This window comes from Botryllus schlosseri, chromosome 3, assembly GCF_051294905.1.
Source record: "Botryllus schlosseri isolate E-star chromosome 3, Bs_hap1, whole genome shotgun sequence".
NCBI lineage: Eukaryota > Metazoa > Chordata > Ascidiacea > Stolidobranchia > Styelidae > Botryllus > Botryllus schlosseri.
The window spans coordinates 33,846,791-33,866,979 of record NC_137238.1 but is presented as its reverse complement, the minus strand read 5'-3'; the positions used below and the strand labels follow the sequence as shown (position 1 = coordinate 33,866,979).

The following is a 20,189-nucleotide window of genomic DNA, read 5'->3' as shown; positions in this document are numbered from 1 at the left end:
ATGCGGGTTATGTTTTGTTGTAATTGAGTGTACGGAAATAGTATTACGTCTCGACATCTCACCATCTTACCATACTCAAAGAGTCAACCACGAAAACATTGTCAAGTAAATCCGTTTGTAACTTACCCAACCAACTCAAACAGTATCAGTATGAAAAACAGCCAAACATACACGAATCCATACAATCACTAAAACCTAAAATCCATAACAAGCTTGGTTGTATTCATATCCCTACACATCTTTTTTTATTCAGCTTGAAAAGTCGTTACTATTCTGTAAGTTAGAGGAATTACTACGCGGTATATTCTGCAAGACAAACTAATTACTACTCGGTATATTTTGTAAGACAAAAGTAATTACTTCTCAGTGTCGGCGACTTGAGATTAACATAATATGTTTGAGTATACGAGATTTGAAAGTCCGACCAACGTAGTTGAGAATTCATTTCTTACAATCGAACGATGGTGTTATATTCAAAGTTATCATGCTGTGAACATAAGGATTGACACATTGATTTGACATATGAGATTTGTACTAGTTTAGGGTTGCCATATTTTTGTGAAGCAAATTCCGGACGCTCTTTAGCGCCCACTAGCGGATTTTAAAATGAGATGTAACACATTGACCGTCAATATGACGTCACACTAGGAAAGCATTGCCCATCGACTGTATACACCAGTGCCGGCCAACCCGTGGCCCGTGAAAAGGTTTTGAGTGGCCCGCGAGGTAATTTTCGAAATTAGTAATATTATCAAAAATGGATTGCACCGATTGTGAACTTGCAAGGCCAAACAAAAATTTGATTAGTCTGGCCGCCACACTTGAGATGTGATGACTAAAATATCAGTTCCGACGCATTGGCAGGTCCATGAGCCAGTCACATTTTGGTAGATCTTCGTACACCACAATATAGCAGAATAATTTGCGATAGATTTATCAGAAGTAAAAACTTCTACACGCTTCGCGTAACATGTTGTCACTCGATTTCTTGCTTTTAATATTGTTACCCCTTTGTGAAAATGAAAGAACGCCTATTGCATCAGATTGAGTCTAGCTATATTCGCGATTACGAGACAAAGTGTCGTTCAACATATGCGACCTTGCGTTTGCGCTCACAGAAAGACCCCGTCGACTATGAAACCTAGGCGCAAAATGATTGACGCATGTTTGTCCGGGCGCCGAATAGCCCATTCCTTGCAAACTGAGCCCAGCGATATAGCCTACAGCAGGCCCGCAATATAGTCAAGTGACAATATTATTGAACTATGAACTTCGAAAAATTTTCGCGCTTGGCGCGGCTAGTGGCCCGCGCAATAGTTCGTCAATCAAAAGTGGCCCTTTGGCTGAAAAGGTTGGCCAGCCCTGGTATACACTATACAGTAATGAAGTGGAACATAGGTCATGAATTGGGCCATCTGTAATGTGAGCTCTGGTGATTGCTACTTGCTAGGGTTTGCAATAGATTCCTCCACGGGCCGGATGAAATCATCTGGCGGGTCGTGTCTGGCCTTACAGTTAGGTCGGTGCGGCTATCTGTTTATGTGTTTTAATCAGTTCCGAAACAACATTTTTGTTCCCCCCGCTTGCGTCCAAAGCGCACTGATCTTGGGCCCACCATAGGGTAGTCGATATAACTTGTTGGGCACTTACTATAAGCATTTGGCTGTTAAATTTTATGTATGAATTCTGTCAATAACATTGATTCTTTGATATATTAGGCTACTATAAAATACACCAGCAGGTTGCACATCCGGTGATTTCCATCCTTTTATGCTCGCGACCTCATTTCCCACTTGAAAATGTTCCGTGGCAAAGCTCAAAACTTGATAAGCTGATTACTAAAAAAATTCAGCTTGCCCAACCTTACTCACGGCCTAGGAAGCTGATTACGTCCAACGTCATCGCGATCTCCAGATAAAGGCGGACGACCCCAAGATTTGGAACCAATGTCTGTGATTGAAGCATCCAATCGGCCTTAACATACCGTTAGCTTATAATTGCGATTACAATCACACTTATTTCAGTAAATGATGGTTATTTATATTTATTTTGATTGCATTTTTGGCGATGGTAGTGCCTGGAGCACACACTAATATCATTATACGTTGTATTAACTCGCGCGCGGCGCGAAGAACAGTTTTGAATAGCAGAAATCTGCTTGAAAATAATATTGTTTATGTTGATTTACGAAAAACTTTTGAGTCTGCTTCAAGCCTTTAAAATTCCGGACATTTAGGCATATTTTAGAAATTCCTCCCGGACGCAGATTTTTCAGTGAAATTCCGGACATGTCCGGGAAATTCCGGACGTATGGCAACCCTATACTAGTTGATCATTACTTTATTATTAAATTATTTGCGTTAATTAGACCCGGCGTTGTGGTAAATGTTATGACAGCAACAGACTTTTCAGTACCAATGTTATTAACATATTAAGCTGTAAAACTATGTGTGTCTGAAATGTTCTTGATAGGAAAATTACTCCACCTTGGTAAAAATCACTCTGCGTATCGCGGATATCAGAAAATATTTCCAGTAACCAAGACTAAAGATGAAACGACAATATCGGTATTATTACATTCAACAATCAGTACAATTATTAAAATCTATCGTTTGCGATAAACAGCACTAAAGATGTAATAATTCCAGTATTCATACATTGAACATCCGATACAAAATACTTTATTATCCCGATTCCCAACGGGTAATTGAAACGACTAAGTGTAGAATCAGTATATCAAAATATCGTTACTATTGAATCCAACGGTTTATTGTCGGAATTTGTGACAGAGAATTGAAACATATGCACTTTACAGAGTGTGAAAATATCACTTTGAGTATCGAGTACCGTTCGAAGCTAGCGATCAATTCCTAATCATTTCAGTAACTCCCCATTGTGCGTGCTAAATGTAAAATATCGCGAGGTTATACACTCTAAGACTTTGATTATTGCAAAAGTAAATTGTGATATGTTTGTTAGATGCATCCAATTCAACTAGAAGTGTCTAGCGCCCAACACTCGTAATATCGAAAAAGTACTTGCCACACGGTTATTTGCTAAACGTGTTTTGCATTGTTGTTCATTTCTAGTATTGATTGAAATCATTCTCGAGCCCTCAAATAATAATTTCCGACATGAAACCAAGCCGCTGAAAGTCGTTACCATCACGAAGAAACAATGTGTACGATGTTTGTCAAATGTGTCCTACCTGACCAACAGAAAACAATTTTCACTCACTCGAAATGAAACCAATGTGATGGCCTCCATTCGATATTTTGTATACTTTGCAATGAACACATTTGCGTGGTTGAGCTTTACATCATCAAGCTGTTATTTGTAAATCAAGATTTCAGTAAACTTGTAAATGTATCGTTTAACTAACCGACATTTAGTGATTGGGGAACATACCAAACGATACACATCCATCTCCGAAATACTGCATTGATCTTAATTTCCATCATCGTGATAATCGAAGTACATTTCTTTCGAATTCGTAACAACCGGTGTTTCTACGACACGATAAATGTTTGACAAGTTATGCTTAGAAGATTGGTTGCATATCGCGAAAAAAATAATATACCTCTCATATTGATACTGTTACTCCATTGATCGATATTTTCAAACGAGTAAAATTTATTACTTGAGTTTCTCCGCTTAATGTAAATGAAAACTCAGCCGTCTTTTAACATCACAAAGACATTGATAAAAAGTAGGCAATCAAACACAACACTTTGTACGACACTAATTATTGTTCCACACATCTCATTTCATACTAAGTGTATACGAAAGATATTCACGACACACGAAAATATTCCCATGCTACAAACCTGTACAATGATTGGTGGTGCTTACAAACTGTTTCGATATCACAAGAACTTTATTGTCTGAACGGGTGTTCATGTATCTTAATAATCAACACAGAACTCGTACTAACAGAAACATCAGAGTTGTTTACACAAAAGTTTGTATGTGTACAGTATGCGAATACCATGTGTAAGTCCAGCACAATTGCGGTATCCATCCGAGTTTAGTTAACACAAATTTATTACAACGGAACCACGTAAACTTTCGTGGAAGAAAAGCATACTCACTTCCAGAGGGTTATGTCAATACCATAGCAGTAAATCAGCTACGCCAACAAGAAAGTACATATGTTTTCTAGTCACGGTCCTTCCATCTTTCACATAGATCAATCTACTTTGCTAACGAAAAGTGCTGAGTCATCACATGATTGCCCTCACAACAAAACAGCTAGAAGATATTATCATACAAAAATATTCCTAACCCTTTGAGCACCTGTGACAAATCATACAACGAATATGTTTTGTGTGTCGAATTGTTGTTCAGTGTCAAGTCTACCTGTTGAAACGTACATTAAAACAACACAGTCACAATTCAATTAAAACCACGAATCTATTTTCATTTCCTCACAAACTGTCACATACAGAAAAATAAATTTTATTCCGCCAAAACATACTTGTAACCAATCGCTTTCATTAAACACACAACACCATAAAAGTATTTACTTTCTACAACATAGACATTCCGATGTAGTCAAGAAATATTTTTATTAATCAAAATCATCGACTTCTGTTTACGGCGTTAGTGTGTGCATGTCATATATGTGGGATCCGTATTAAAATGGACACGACGCGACTGAATGTAAGGAGATAGAAGTCTATCGCATAGATTTACATGTGGTCTTCGCTACGGTTTCAAAAAACTAATCATCTCTTTGGCATTGATCGAGACCGAGCAAGTTAGTTAATGACCATGATTGTGTTTGTCATATGCGAATGATAGGGTTACTGTCAAATCTACATACAACAACCTTCTGGCACTCATAATAGCAATTTCATTCTCTCCTTTCGTAATTGTAGACTCATGACAAGTATATTGTACAACTCGACAGCTACGTTTAACAACACCAACGACACTAAACATACGATACCTACCCAAGTAAAATTACCATTTTCACCTGGAGGTCAGTCGTTACCTGAGTAAAAATACTATTATTCTTTGGAGATTTATCGTTTAATCAGAGTAACAAAACATTTTCACTTGGGGGTCTATCGTTTCCAAGAGTAACAAGCCCCTTTCCTTTGGAAATCTATTTTTCCCTGGGTAACAAACCTTTTTCACTTGCAAATATATTTCCCCCCCCCCAGGTAACAAACCTTTTTCGCTTGGAAATATATTTTTTCCTTGAGCAACAGACCATTTTTACTTGGAAATATATTTTTTCCTTGAGCAACAGACCATTTTCACTTGGAAATATATTTTTTCCCTGAGCAACAAACCATTTCACTCGGCGGGTCGTCGTTTACCTGAGTAAAATATCATTTTTCTTTGGAGATCTGGCGTTTACCCATTGTAACAATACATTTTCACTTGGAAATCTGTCGTTTACCCGAGTACCAATACCGTTTTCACTTGGAAATCTATCTTTTCCCTGGGTAACAATAGCCTTTTCGTTTTGAAATCTGACAAACACACCTGACAATTTGATATTTTTGTATATTGTTACAACGGATAGCGACAAAATATACACCAACAACAACTCCAATACATTTGTGTAATCGCATATTCACTTGTGCTGATGCAACCCATCAAAATCATCGGTTACCCACATGCAATGTGCTGTTGTACATCGACGTTTATGTTTTTGGAAAATTGGACAATAGGCTTCGATAGTTCTGTGATGTCCGGGTTCGTGCTTTGGATTTTCCAGAGTCAAAATGTCTGAATAAAACACCTCCTTGACGATGGTTGGTATGTGGATAACGGTTGGATTTATGTCACCCATCGCGATAGCAACTCCAGGTCGAGTTTTCCCCCGCGTGTTTACTATATTGTGTCTTTGTTGGTCATGTATGTCTCGACATTCAGTTTGAAATCGGAAACCCTGATAAAGTATGTAACCGGATCCGGATATCAACTCTGAATCGATAAACCAATGAACAATATTCAAAGTAAACATGTTACACCCTGTGTTTCCACGAAAAAATACCATCCAGACATACGTCGCGCTTGTTTGCCCACATCAGTATACGCGTAAATGGAGGTGTGTGACATTGCATGCAATGTGTTGGTATACAAACATCGATCCACAGACAATATCATAGCCGGTAGTTTTGATGTAGATCGAATGTCATCACACCCGATAACAATACCAATAAGCCACATTGCAATGACTCTGAGTCCGCGCTATTACATCGATATTTTGGCACCGTTCACTGATTTACTCGATGGTGTTATCGTGTTGTAACATTACAAGGTACAGGTTTGTAGCATGGGAATATTTTCGTGTGTCGTGAATATCTTTCGTATACACTTAGTATGAAATGAGATGTGTGGAACAATAATTAGTGTCGTACAAAGTGTTGTGTTTGATTGCCTACTTTTTATCAATGTCTTTGTGATGTTAAAAGACGGCTGAGTTTTCATTTACATTAAGCGGAGAAACTAAAGTAATAAATTTTACTCGTTTGAAAATATCGATCAATGGAGTAACAGTGTCAATATGAGAGGTATATTATTTTTTTCGCGATATGCAACCAATCTTCTAAGCATAACTTGTCAAAAATTTATCGTGTCGTAGAAACACCGGTTGTTACGAATTCGAAAGAAATGTACTTCGATTATCACGATGATGGAAATTAAGATCAATGCAGTATTTCGGAGATGGATGTGTATCGTTTGGTATGTTCCCCAATCACTAAATGTCGGTTAGTTAAACGATACATTTACAAGTTTACTGAAATCTTGATTTACAAATAACAGCTTGATGATGTAAAGCTCAACCACGCAAATGTGTTCATTGCAAAGTATTTGACACAAACAAAATATCGAATGGAGACCATCACATTGGTTTCATTTCGAGTGAGTGAAAATTGTTTTCTGTTGGTCAGGTAGGACACATTTGACAAACATCGTACACATTGTTTCTTCGTGATGGTGACGACTTTCAGCGGCTTGGTTTCATGTCGGGAATTATTATTTGAGGGCTCGAGAATGATTTCAATCAATACTAGAAATGAACAACAATGCAAAACACGTTTAGCAAATAACAGTGTGGCAAGTACTTTTTCGATATTACGAGTGTTGGGCACTAGACACTTCTAGTTGAATTGGATGCATCTAACAAACATATCACAATTTACTTTTGCAATAATCAAAGTCTTAGAGTGTATAACCTCGCGATATTTTACATTTAGCACGCACAATGGGGAGTTACTGAAATGATTAAGAATTGATCGCTAGCTTCGAACGGTACTCGATACTCAAAGTGATATTTTCACACTCTGTAAAGTGCATATGTTTCAATTCTCTGTCACAAATTCCGACAATAAATCGTTGGATTCAATAGTAACGATATTTTGATATACTGATTCTACACTTAGTCGTTTCAATTACCCGTTGGGAATCGGGATAATAAAGCATTTTGTATCGGATGTTCAATGTATGAATACTGGAATTATTACATCTTTAGTGCTGTTTATCGCAAACGATAGATTTTAATAATTGTACTGATTGTTGAATGTAATAATACCGATATTGTCGTTTCATCTTTAGTCTTGGTTACTGGAAATATTTTCTGATATCCGCGATACGCAGAGTGATTTTTACCAAGGTGGAGCAATTTTCCTATCAAGAACATTTCAGACACACATAGTTTTACAGCTTAATATGTTAATAACATTGGTACTGAAAAGTCTGTTGCTGTCATAACATTTACCACAACGCCGGGTCTAATTAACGCAAATAATTTTATAATAAAGTAATGATCAACTATTACAAATCTCATATGTCAAATCAATGTGTCAATCCTTATGTTCACAGCATGATAACTTTGAATATAACACCATCGTTCGATTGTAAGAAATGAATTCTCAACTACGTTGGTCGGACTTTCAAATCTCGTATACTCAAACATATTATGTTAATCTCAAGTCGCCGACACTGAGAAGTAATTACTTTTGTCTTACAAAATATACCGAGTAGTAATTAGTTTGTCTTGCAGAATATACCGCGTAGTAATTCCTCTATCTTACAGAATAGTAACGACTTTTCAAGCTGAATAAAAAAAGATGTGTAGGGATATATGAATACAACCAGGCTTGTTATGGATTTTAGGTTTTAGTGATTGTATGGATTCGTGTATGTTTGGCTGTTTTTCATACTGATACTGTTTGAGTTGGTTGGGTAAGTTACAAACGGATTTACTTGAAAATGTTTTCGTGGTTGACTCTTTGAGTATGGTAAGATGGTGAGATGTCGAGACGTAATACTATTTCCGTACACTTAATTACAACAAAACATAAACCGCATTCAAATAAGCCGTAAGCTACAAGCGGATTTAAAACTTGATGCTGTTTTGTGGTTGACTCAAGTCAGTAGTCATGTTTGTGTTGATTTCGGGAATGATCATGACGAGTTGGTCGGGTAAATTAGGTAATGTGGTTGTAACTATAACCGTAAAGAGATGCTGACATCCCAATATCTTTTACGCTGTCGTATATGGATTCAATTGTGATAATTTAATTCTCAGTTATTGTTCTGACACTCAAATCTCGTATACTCAAAATATAATATGCCCAAGTCAAATCGTATATGCACCGATTAGTAAATACTCTGTCTTACAGAATAGTATAACGAACTTTACAGTTGGATAAAAATTATCGGTCCTATCAATACAACCAGATGAATTAATTCAAGTTTGCGAGTTGTACTGATATAGCCAAGTAAGTGAAAACTAGATTTTAAACACTTGTTAATGTTGTGAATAATTCTTTTGAGTATGGTAAGATGTTAAAATGTCTCTTTGACAAACGGAAAGCTGGATCGGGAATAGAGTTGTAATGTTACATTACTTGTTTCAAATCAATGTGTGTATAATATCGAAACGGGACTGTGGGGAAGTTGCTAGTCATGTTTGTCAATCCTATTTCAATGCACACTACGCCAAAGACGAAATAATCGGTTTCGGATTAGGATTTTACAATTATTTCACACCTTTTTGAATAAGCGTCAACTTCGCAGAGGATTCGGGTTGGGTCAGAAATAAGTGAAAATTTGTCGGTATTCGAATCACCGGCTACGCCGGTTCTGTGGTAAACTAATTACTAAAGTAACACCATGCGACTGATTCCTAGATTTAGCAAACTATTTCGCACTGACTGCATTAGTGTAATAATCGATAGTAGCACACGACTGCACGGAAACAATTCAGCGCGCAGGTCATTCGAAATATAGGTCGCACTGCTTAATCCTCACAACAAACAGCGTTTCCGTTTGTGCGGCACGATATACACATTAACAAAGATTCATTCACATGACTATTTACTTGATACATATTCAACACCGGTCGAGAGATGTATATACCCGAAAGTACGAATCACCGCCACACCCACAAGAACACATGGCGAATCACCACAGATCCCGTAAGAATACATGACAGGCACATCACCGACGCAGCCTATACCCGAAAGGGTGTCGTCACCAGAGATACCATAAGAAACAATGGTACATCACCAGAGATCCCATAAGAACCAATCGCACATCACCAGAGACCGCGTAAGAAACAATGACACATCACCAGAGATCCCATAAGAACCATTGGCACATCACGAGCGATAGGGGGTCTGAAAGGGTACCATCATCACTACGAGTTTTCACGGCAGGTCATGAGCGAGCTCTATACCTGAAAGGGTGGGGTCACCAGAGATCCCGTAAGAAACAATGGCAAGTCACCAGCGATAGGGGGTCTAAAAGGGTGTGGTCATCAACACGAGTTTTCACGGCAGGTCATGAGCGAGCTCTATACCTGAAAGGGTGGGGTCACCAGAGAAACAATGGCAAGTCACCAGCGATAGGGGGTCTAAAAGGGTGTGGTCACCAACACGAGTTTCGCGGCAAGTCACGAGCGGGCTCTATACCTGAAAGGGTGGGGTCACCAGAGATCCCATAAGAAACAATGGCAAGTCACCAGCGATAGGGGGTCTAAAAGGGTGTGGTCACCAACACGAGTTTCGCGGCAAGTCACGAGAGGGCCCATAAGAACCAATGGCGATGTGCGAGCGGAAAGGGGGGTCTAAAAGCGCGATATGCCAACACGAGTTTTCACGGCGATGTGCGAGAGATGCCTATACCTGAAAGTGCGACATGCGAGCGCACCCATAAGAACCAACGGCGATGTGCGAGCGGAAGGGGGGGGGTCTAAAAGCGCGATATGCCAACACGAGTTTTCACGGCGATGTGCGAGCGGGCCCATAAGAACCAATGGCGATTCGCGACCGATCCTATATACTACTAGCGCGTCGTGCGAATATTTCCATAATTCATGATAAAATCGGTGAATAAGATCGGGAATTGCATTATTGTCCTCTTTGCCCACATAATCAGATTTACCGGTAGAGCTGAGTGAGAGGTGTCTTTGAAACTGCTGACCCCGTAAAATTAAACATCTTCGGGCGGGCGGACCCCTAGGTACGACTTCATTACATAATGTTATTTCGTGACCTCCTGTCCGCTATATAAAAGAATGTAGAATTGCCCAAACCTACTAAACTGAAAGATCACACGATTTCAGATTGGCATTTCTTCACTGGCATATAATTGTCTTTACTGCGGGATGGTAATTGTCTTGTGAGGTTCAGTTTGCCAAGACAAGAAAATTCGGCGCCGTCATTTAGGCGCCTACATGGACAATTAAACCTATATGTATTTTGTATATATAACAAAGTTTTTTGGTATTTCGAAGTTTTTAATCTGCATAAAAGCAGTCCTTTACGGCCAAGGCTTTCTCGCTGCCGATCGCTCTGACACACTTCTTGGAGTCACATGTTACATGGCCTAAAACTTTATATGTCTTGGTGCGTTGTGGTGCGGTCATGGCCAATGCTGATATGCCCATTTCTATAAATCTTACGTATTTTTTCTTGGGGAAGAGTACCCAATAATCAAGATATGTGGCGAATTGAAATCGCGCATGGCGCGGAAAACTTCTGAAAAAGTTGCATAAATTTTCAAAAAATACTCTATAATTTATGCTAATTCACGAAATAATTTTGGGCCCCCTTCGAGCTCGGCCCCCCTCAATTGGGGGGTTTGGGGTGCGGCAGTTACGGCCCTGACTATAGAACTACCGATGATGATGCTTTTAGCCGGCTAAGCAGTATGCATCTCGGCGCAGACTTGGACAACTAGAAAAATTTCAGCTTTTCCAAATTAGATTACTGGCATTTCGATCTAATTTAGTGAAATTAGACAGCTAGAATTATCTAGTTGTCCAAGTCTGTCACGGCGTATTCAACCGTGAGTCCCGTGTTGCACATCTAGTTATCACAGGGTTACCATACGTCCTCTTAAGATGATTTGTCCTCTTTTTTGATTTCTTTTAAAGTCTCCCCGGAGGACGTCCAAATGTCTTCTTTTTTGAGATTTTGTCTTCTTTTTTGAGGATTTTGGTTACATATAGGGCCAAATTCGACTAATATACATTAAGTCAGCACTGTAGGAACGCTACGGCGGCTATATTTCGGGAGCTGAACCGGAAAGTTTACCTTTTTTTTCAGTCAATAACCTGTTAATGTGAAAGTAAAACTGTATTTTCTGGGAGTTAAGCCTCTTTTTCTTTTTTAGTCAAGCGACCACGAAGTAGGAAAAATTTACCATTTTTTTCAGGATTTTCCTCCGGTTTTGAAAGTTATCAATACCTATTTATATCTATAGCTACTGCTCGTTCAACTGGAAACTTAGGGCACATTGCATTGAAACAGCAGTGACGTGACGTTAGCAGTCTATACTCACAACTTTCCTGCAATTGTATAATTAAAAACTACAGAGGCCAAGCCTAGCAAAAGAGTATTTTATAAATATAAATTTTATTTTTTGTCATAAATCGATTTCTGAATATATTTTGGGGGCCGCAGGAAGGCTATCTGGGGGCCGCATGCGGCCCTCGGGGCCGCACTTGGGAATCACTGATCAAGAGAATGGAATCATCCGCACTAATCGTAGCATTGTGAAGTTGTACTGCATTGCAGTGTGAGGTGTATGCGTAACACATGTACATATATGGTCAGCGTCGCTACTCAAGTAGGTAAATATGAGTAGAAGTATTAATTTTCAAGACGTGTCAGAACTACTTGAAAGTTTTGAAAAGTATTCACGTGTAGTCTCAAAAAGTAAATTTGGTTGGGGGGTCGCACAGGGTTGTAACCAAGTCACAAGGCTCCGAGTCACAATCAATCTCATTTTTATATTTTTGACTCGAGTCATTTTCACTTCCCACCGAGTTAAGTCCGAGTCTAAGTCAGCGAACAGAGGATCGAGTCCGAGTCATGGTATTATGACTCGAGTCCGAGTCCAAGTCATTGTGTTGACTGCTCAGTTTCCAGTTAAAGTCTTCGTAAACCCACTTTTTAACTCTGTTTGGTGATATTGAATGGTTCGCATTTATAATATATCAATTTTCCTCCCTTTTAGCAGTTTCTGGTCGCATTTTCAAGCACCAGAACCAACAAACGAAATCCCAATAGTGTGTTGGCTTCGAAACTCCAGTGAAATGTCGGTCTTGGCCGTCTGAATCTCGAGTCAATGACTTGCTTCGAGTCATGCGCAATGACTCGAGTCCAAGTCGAGTCAATACACAGATTGACTCGAGTCGAGTCGAGTCATTTCCGTATTTTGAGAAAATGACTCGAGTCGAGTCGAGTCATCCGAAAATCGTGGCTCGAGACTGACTCGAGTCGAGTCATGACTCGAGTCATTACAACCCTGGGTCGCATGCTTTAAGCAGTTAACTGGAGTTGGCTCTACTTCCGTAATTAGATCCCGTATCCTCACGACTATTGCTAAATGAATAATGACCCGAAAGATAGTCAAAAATCTATAAGCTTCGGAATTATATACAGTAACCGTGATTCAAGGTCGATTTTCGCGGTCGTTATGAAAGGAAAGGACGTAGTTTATTTTTGTCCTAGATGATTTTTGCGGCATATACACCGACTCGTGATATAAATTCACGCGATCTATGCATATGCATATGCATACCATGGGATCATTTTGTGCTTATGCCGCTGGACAAGGAAGGTCTAGATATAGCCTTTTACGGCTTTCTAAGTATTGCACCTCCCCTCCATGCTATCCCAGTAATGCACGAGCTCCAAGCAGGGGCGTCATAGATACCAGTGTTACTAAACAGGTCTTTGGCCTGACCCGGCCGGGGATCGAGCCCACGACCTTCCGATCAAAAAGTCAGACGCTCCACCATTACGCACTCATCGCACAACTATACTCTATACTTTCAAAAGACGCAGTGTCAAAGCAAGTCTGTGCTTACAAAACTATTTGAAGAAGTGGATGCATATGGCTTAAAAACATAACCCCTTGAGCATGCAGTGCAAGCATGTAAAGCTAACTTGAGCACTCCGAAAAAAGTATAGGTGCTTCACTACTAACCGGGAAAATATGCAATTCTCGAACACATTAAACATATTTTTTTCGTACAGATGCGCATCTGGCGACTATCACCGACCAAAAGACATTTGAAGTCGTGCGCTGCTACATCATCGGCAGCACTACCGTGATGATGGACCGCAATCGGTACATCTTGTTGGGAATGCGAGACAACGTAAGTCAATACAGCTAGCTTGATTGCATTGAATAGAGAGAATGCAAAACAACATAACGCGGTTAGAAAACTCGGGGTGGCTACACCAGTGTATTCAAACTTTTCAGTTCGTGAACAGGTGAAGTTTCAAAAATGAGAAAAAGGCCCAGAATGTAATTACGACAAAAGCACGCAACTGAAAAGACAAAGAATTGTAACTCTATTGTAATGAGAAATTTGTTGCTGTCTTTTGATAGTACACCTGTTATTGGTGGCTCTATGTATATATTTCTACAAGGCAAAGTCCTGTTGCATCCACATACTCGATTTTGGCTGTTGGATTTCTTTTGAGAGGGATGCGACATCCACTGTTTGCTAGATTCCATTATACTGTCAAATGTCGCTAATTTGTACAGCCTAATTTCGTCCAATATTGTCTATAATACTATCCTTATTTTTTGCGTATTGCTGTTCTTAAACGGGCTGTAGGCTATTTCTAAACAATTTCGTACAATACTTGCATCTCTTCCAGGGCGAAACATGGAGAAATAATTACTGGGCATGGAACCATATGAAATCCATCGGGTTAGACAATGCTCCGTTGGTGATGAGAATCAGCGAAAAGCTGGAGAACAGCGAGATCATCGCAGCTCATCCGAGAGATGCCTTCAGACGTGCTTTATGTCAATTTACCTATGAGGAGTAGATGGTTTCAGAGATACTCAAGCCGGGCGGATGAAGGTCGAATCCAAATCCTCTGGACAGAAGGTTTTCATAATTTCGCGTCTGTGATTGCCGGCTCCGTTTGCGCGGCGTTAAATTGCTACTTGTCGAAATGTGATTTCGAGAAATTGTGTGAATTTTTGTTTGTTTGTTGTGGTTTACTGCCACGTGACGTAACTGATTTGAAATACAAGTTTTCCATGTAATCTACCGTTTCTACGTCTTTCAGAAGGAAGGATAAATGGTACTTTGTAAGCAGGTGGCTACATGTTAATTCGGTGTGAATACACTGTAGGTAGACAGCAGTGAGATATTCGGGCACAAATGAGTTAAAGAGGGGTGTTATTTGAGTGCGAGGCTGCAAATATTTTGCGGGGAGTTATCAGTGGCCACGGATTTGCTTATTCGCAAAATCTGAGTTATCCTTCTAGTACACTGTATAGTATATTTTCATGGAATTCGTCTAGTTTCCATAATTTTAAGTACTTGAACTATGAAAACTATATGCATGATGCAATTAACTTTAAATCAGGGTCCAGTCACCTATGTCCCGCAATATACATCACACATTCATTTAAGCTTTAACGTATGTTGTTGTTGTTGTTGTTGTTGTTTGTGGTATTCATGGAGTTTATCGACTGCTGTAATGGTCACTTACATCAGGCCAATTTTCTTCATTTTTATTCCGTACATGCCAACTTGTAGCACGTCCCACTTCTGGGCTTTTATAATACACCGCTTACACGTATGAGATAGCGAGGAAGAGCTTAGATAAACCTCCAACACTTAGGTAGGATTTCTGGAATCGACCTCAGTCGGACTCGAACTCGAACCCACAACCCATCGATGTTGCAGCTTTGGATTATACCACCACGCAATCTCACCACCTTTAACGGAGGTGAAATCTGGAAAATCATGCAGCGTATAAATGGTAGCGCGGTGCATAGACCGGAGTCGGATGGGATATCCTGCCAGATAATTTCAATTCAATCCGGAGCCGGATCTAGTCAGGATCAATACGTTTTTGTTACGGCCGGAATCTTTATGGATAAGCATGATATTTCTAACTAAATAACTACCAATCAACCACACGCAAGTAACCGTCAAGCCAGTGCGAAAATAAGCGAGCCATATTTACAAATTCACGGAACCACCATACCGTCACGTAGGGCAGAGCATGGTCCGGTGCCGGATTGGACATCCGGCCGGACTTTCAAATTTTTGGCCGGAGTCGGATCGGAGCTGGACCAGAGAATTGAAAAACAGGATCGGAGTCGGGCCAGAGAATTTGTCGATCCGCTCCGAACTAATAAATGATCTCGGAATCGGCACGCATACTTTGAAACGAGAGTATTAGACTGAAGACACATTGCACTGTGGACCAAGAACTACAATCCGATAGATATTTATTATATGCAGTTGGATATCTGAAGATCTTCTTGGAGGTAAAGCCGAAACTCTTCGGGTTTATATTAGTACGAATATATTATTGAATTGTGTATTGAAGTTCTGTACGTCCAAGAGTCCTTTCAGACAGATCTGTATTTTACATGTACCTATATTTATCATTTCGTCGTGTAACTCAAATAATATCACAAGCAGCACACGAATAATAACTAACGGATCAATGTTCCAGCACGTTTAGCAATCGGTTACAACAACACTGTCTACAGCAGTTACAAAACTTTGATTGCATCTCTTAATCGAACTCAATCAATTATCGCTAATTGGTAATAGTAATCCAATTATAGAAAACGAGGGTATACCCCGGACGGTGATCATCTCATCTGTGAACTCCGAGCTCGTTAATTTTCGTCTCGACTTGCATCGCGCGCAATATGATGATCGAAAATACCCCTCAGAAATATTTATGTTTTGTAAAAATTTGCATGAACCCGCCGATAGTAAGCTGGCAGTCGCAATTGTTCGTCTTCAGTAAACATCCGTCTCCAAACGCAGTTTCAAGGAACTCGTGTATTCCATGCCAGAACGGAACACACATTTCACGACGCAGACACACGCTCAGCGCACATTCAAAATGAGAGGTGATATTAGTACATGACGCAACGCATTGGCGGTTGCTATTCCGTTAAACAGTCGTGATTGACACCGAAAATATGAAATTAATGTTTTCAGTTGCCAATGTAAATGTGTCATATGATGGCACGTGTCGAATATGTCGACAAAGCTATACGCCAGCCTGGCAACTAGCCACCTTTATTAACACTGACCTTACGACCGAAGTGCTTGACATCAAAGTCCCATTTTACATTATGCACGTTTCTACGTAGGGTCATTAATTATATTTCATAAGTTTTTCAAAGAAAACACAAGCTACAACAACAATCACAGTATGCAGTAAAAGAACGTCTTTGTAAATTAGAGAATGAAGCATCCACCTTTATGTTTTGCTCTGGTAATTTGATACGAGATCCTTTCAATTGAATAGTATATAGCGCATGCGCGCAGCTTAGAGGGAGATATGCAATTAGGGTGGAGTGAAAATGACTTTTTTTTTCAAATCGAAAAAAGGGCTTCCTCAATCCTGACAAATGACCTAAAACATCAATAAAAAGTGACTTCAGGGTGTTACCTCCATTTTCCAGCCGGCAACCCCCCAATTTCTGCGCGTGGGGGGGGGGGGGTAAAATGGCCCATCTCGGCAACCGCTGGTCGTAGAGTCATGATATATAGCTCAAAATCTGCGGAAGCATCATGTTTCTGTCTGTCTTCAGAATAATGTTTTCTATATTGTGAACACAAAATGAGTTATAGCCAAAAAAACAATATATACGCACTTTTTTGTTGAAATTCAGCATTTATTCTGACGAATTGTGATCTGTCATAAGATTTTTGAAACTAAAAGTAACACACTGACTATACCGAATATTGGGCCCATAATACCAATATATTCACAACACAGTCCTTTTAAAATCGGTTCAAAACATCATAATGAAACACTCACATTTAACGGCTTATTGAAAATGCATTTTTGTGTCAAATTTCTTCATCAGTTTACGAGACCTAATTTTTTGGCAATTGAGAGGCCATCAGTAGTAGTTATGATCGGTCGCGAACTAACATGGGGTTCTTATGGGTGCGCTGGTGATGTGCCTGGAAACTCGTGTTGGTGATGGTACCCTTTTGACCCCCCCTTCCGCTCGTGATGTGCCATGTGTTCTTATGGGATCTCTGGTGATGGTACCCTTTCGGGTATAGGCTGCGTCGGTGATGTGCCATGAAAACTCGTGTTGGTGATGGTACCCTTTCAGACCACCTATCGCTCATGATGTGCCATGTATTTTCACGGGGTCTCTGGTGATGTGCCATTGTTTCTTAAGGGATCTCTGGTGATGTGCCATTGTTTCTTATGGGATCTCTGGTGACGGCACCCTTTCAGGTATAGGCTGCGGCGATGATATACCTTGAAAACTCGTGTTGGTGACCCCACCCTTTCGGTATAGGCTGCGGCGATGATGTGCCATGAAAACTCGTGTTGGTGATGGTACCCTTTCGGTATAGGCTGCGGCGATGACCTGCCATGGAATGTTTGGTAGGCCTAGTGAACTAACGTTGTGGATATAGACCGCGGCGATGACCTGCCTGTCATGTATTCTTACGCGGTCTCTGGTGACTCGCCATGTGTTCTTATGGGTGCGGCCGTGATTCGCCCTTTCGGGTATAGTCAACTCTCGCGCTGTGTTGAAGAAGTATCAGGAATAGTAAATAGTCACGTGATTGATTCTTAGTTAATGTGTATATTACAAATTATTAAATATGACCGATTCGAGTTAATCCCAACGTTTACGGTGAATGCGACTTCGATATATCGTTATTCTTATGGACGCCGCGATGATTCGTACTTTCGTTGATAGAATGCTAGCGGCATGTCGTACTTTCACCAAAAAGGGTGTGAAATAGTTTGCTAAATCTAGGAATCAGTCGCTTGGTAATTAGTTTACCACGGAACCGGCCTAGACGGCGATTCCAATACCAACAATTGCCGCGTTCACATATTAACACTCCAAATAGGTGTGAAATAGTTTGCAAACCCTGCGTTCGCTGACAAGATAATGTCTCAGACATACGCGACTTGATGTTACAGGCATATCGATCGCTCACGCGGTGAAATTTTCGTAAGCAGTTTGACACAGAGCTTGATTTCACTCGTACGATTTAATAAGTAACGAATAACAGACCGCCAGTGTCGGTAACTTGAATAGCGACAAATTGTCACTTATTTCCGCTCTAACCCTAATCCTTTGTGAAGTGAACGCTTATTCAAAAGGGTGTGATATCATTTTAAAATCCTACGACACTCACAGGGTAATGCTTCAGACAAAGCGATCCCTCATGCCCGCTCACAAGGTAATATTTCCGTAATTAGTTTGTCACAGAGTCGTCGCAGACGGTGATTCGTAAACCAACAATTTGACACTTTCTGGTATGGTCGCTATATGTTTTTGACACTTTGTCCGTGTTTGACTTTAGTTGTATGATAAGAATCATGCGAGAATTCAAGCAATGTATCAATTGAATGAAATGAAACTTACTACACAGCTCAAGTTGATTCGTATTTGAATGTGTTGATCCGGTACAATTCTAATTAATTCGAGAAATCTTTTTAACGTGATCTTCTGATTCGACCGTAACCTGAATATTACTGACGCCGACTTTCAGTCACATTGAATTATTCACACATTCCACGCCGCTGTTTTAACAGTTATAGAATCAATACCAACTATCTCTAACCCGATAATATTCAATCATTTTGGTAATTTACCAACTTTAAATCCATTCGCGGGTGTACTAAAGGTAAATCCAAATAATCCAAAATGAAATATTTGGACTTTGACATAGTCTGAATTGAAATAGATTGACAAACATGACTACCAACTTTCCCGCAGTCCCATTTCGATATTATATGCACATTGATTTGAAACAAGTAATGAAACATTGCAACTCTATTCGCGATCCCGCTTTCCGTTTGTCAAAGAGATATTTTAACATCTTACCATACTCAAAAGAATTCTTCACTTACTTGATTATATCACTACAACTCACAAACTTGAATTAATTCATCCTGGCTGTATTCGTATGATCGGTCTTTTTTATTCGATTGTAAAGGTCGTTACTATTCTGAAGACAAAGTATTTACTAATCGGTACATATACGATTTGACTTGGACATATTATATTTTGAGTATACGAGATTTGAATGTCCGAACAATAACTGAGAATTAATTTATCACAATTAAATCCGTATATTACAGCGTAAAAGATATTGGGGTGTCAGCAACTCTGTACGGTCGTAGTTACAACCACATTAACTAATCTACCCAGGCAACTCGTCATGATCATTCCTGAAATCAACACAAACACGACCACTGACTTGAGTTAACCGCGAAACAGCATCAAGTTTTAAATCCGCTTGCAGCTGACGGATTATTCGAATACATCGATGGAGAATATTATTGAACTCGTCGGTATTGTTACTTCAACAAATTACACCGACTGCGAAAGTTAATATCGAATGGTAAGACTTGATCACATATTTGTTGATCACAGACATGACAAAAAACATTACCGAGATTTTATAAACTAGTCATATTACTCTACACATCTATCAATATCAAAATGCGAGTCATCCAATTTTTCTACTAAAGTAACATTGCACCTTCGGATTCGGTATAGTCATACAAATTGTATTAAATCCAACATCAAAACAAAAGGATTTTTTTTAGTTTATTGAAATCAAATCATTCGTCTTCGACTTGTGCTTTTCTAGATTGCACGCAACAATTCGTTACGAATGAGCTGTAACCAAAGTTAAGAATTCTTTGTGTCCACAG

At 39.6% G+C, this 20,189-nt stretch overlaps 3 protein-coding genes across 4 annotated transcripts in view; all 3 read left to right on the top strand.

The window, feature by feature from the left end:
• The window catches only part of LOC145435103 (kelch repeat and BTB domain-containing protein 3-like), a 273,848-nt gene that overhangs the window by 68,691 nt on the left and 184,968 nt on the right, over positions 1-20,189 (top strand). The gene's annotated exons all lie outside the window — the stretch shown is intronic.
• The window catches only part of LOC145435126 (uncharacterized), a 114,203-nt gene that overhangs the window by 10,767 nt on the left and 83,247 nt on the right, over positions 1-20,189 (top strand). Inside the window, exons 3-4 of one of the 2 annotated variants that reach the window (XR_013913713.1) lie at positions 13,515-13,636; positions 14,148-14,494. Coding sequence is in view for 1 of the 2 variants with exons in the window: in XM_080312400.1 (XP_080168526.1) it covers positions 13,515-13,636; positions 14,148-14,321 (296 nt within the window). In the remaining variant the exon portion in view is untranslated. Of the gene's footprint in view, positions 1-13,514; positions 13,637-14,147; positions 14,545-20,189 lie in introns of those variants that run through there. The other variant, XM_080312400.1, reaches the window with a different exon arrangement.
• LOC145435119 (kelch-like protein 24a) overlaps positions 1-20,189 on the top strand; it is a 106,473-nt gene that overhangs the window by 44,298 nt on the left and 41,986 nt on the right. The window lies entirely within an intron of this gene.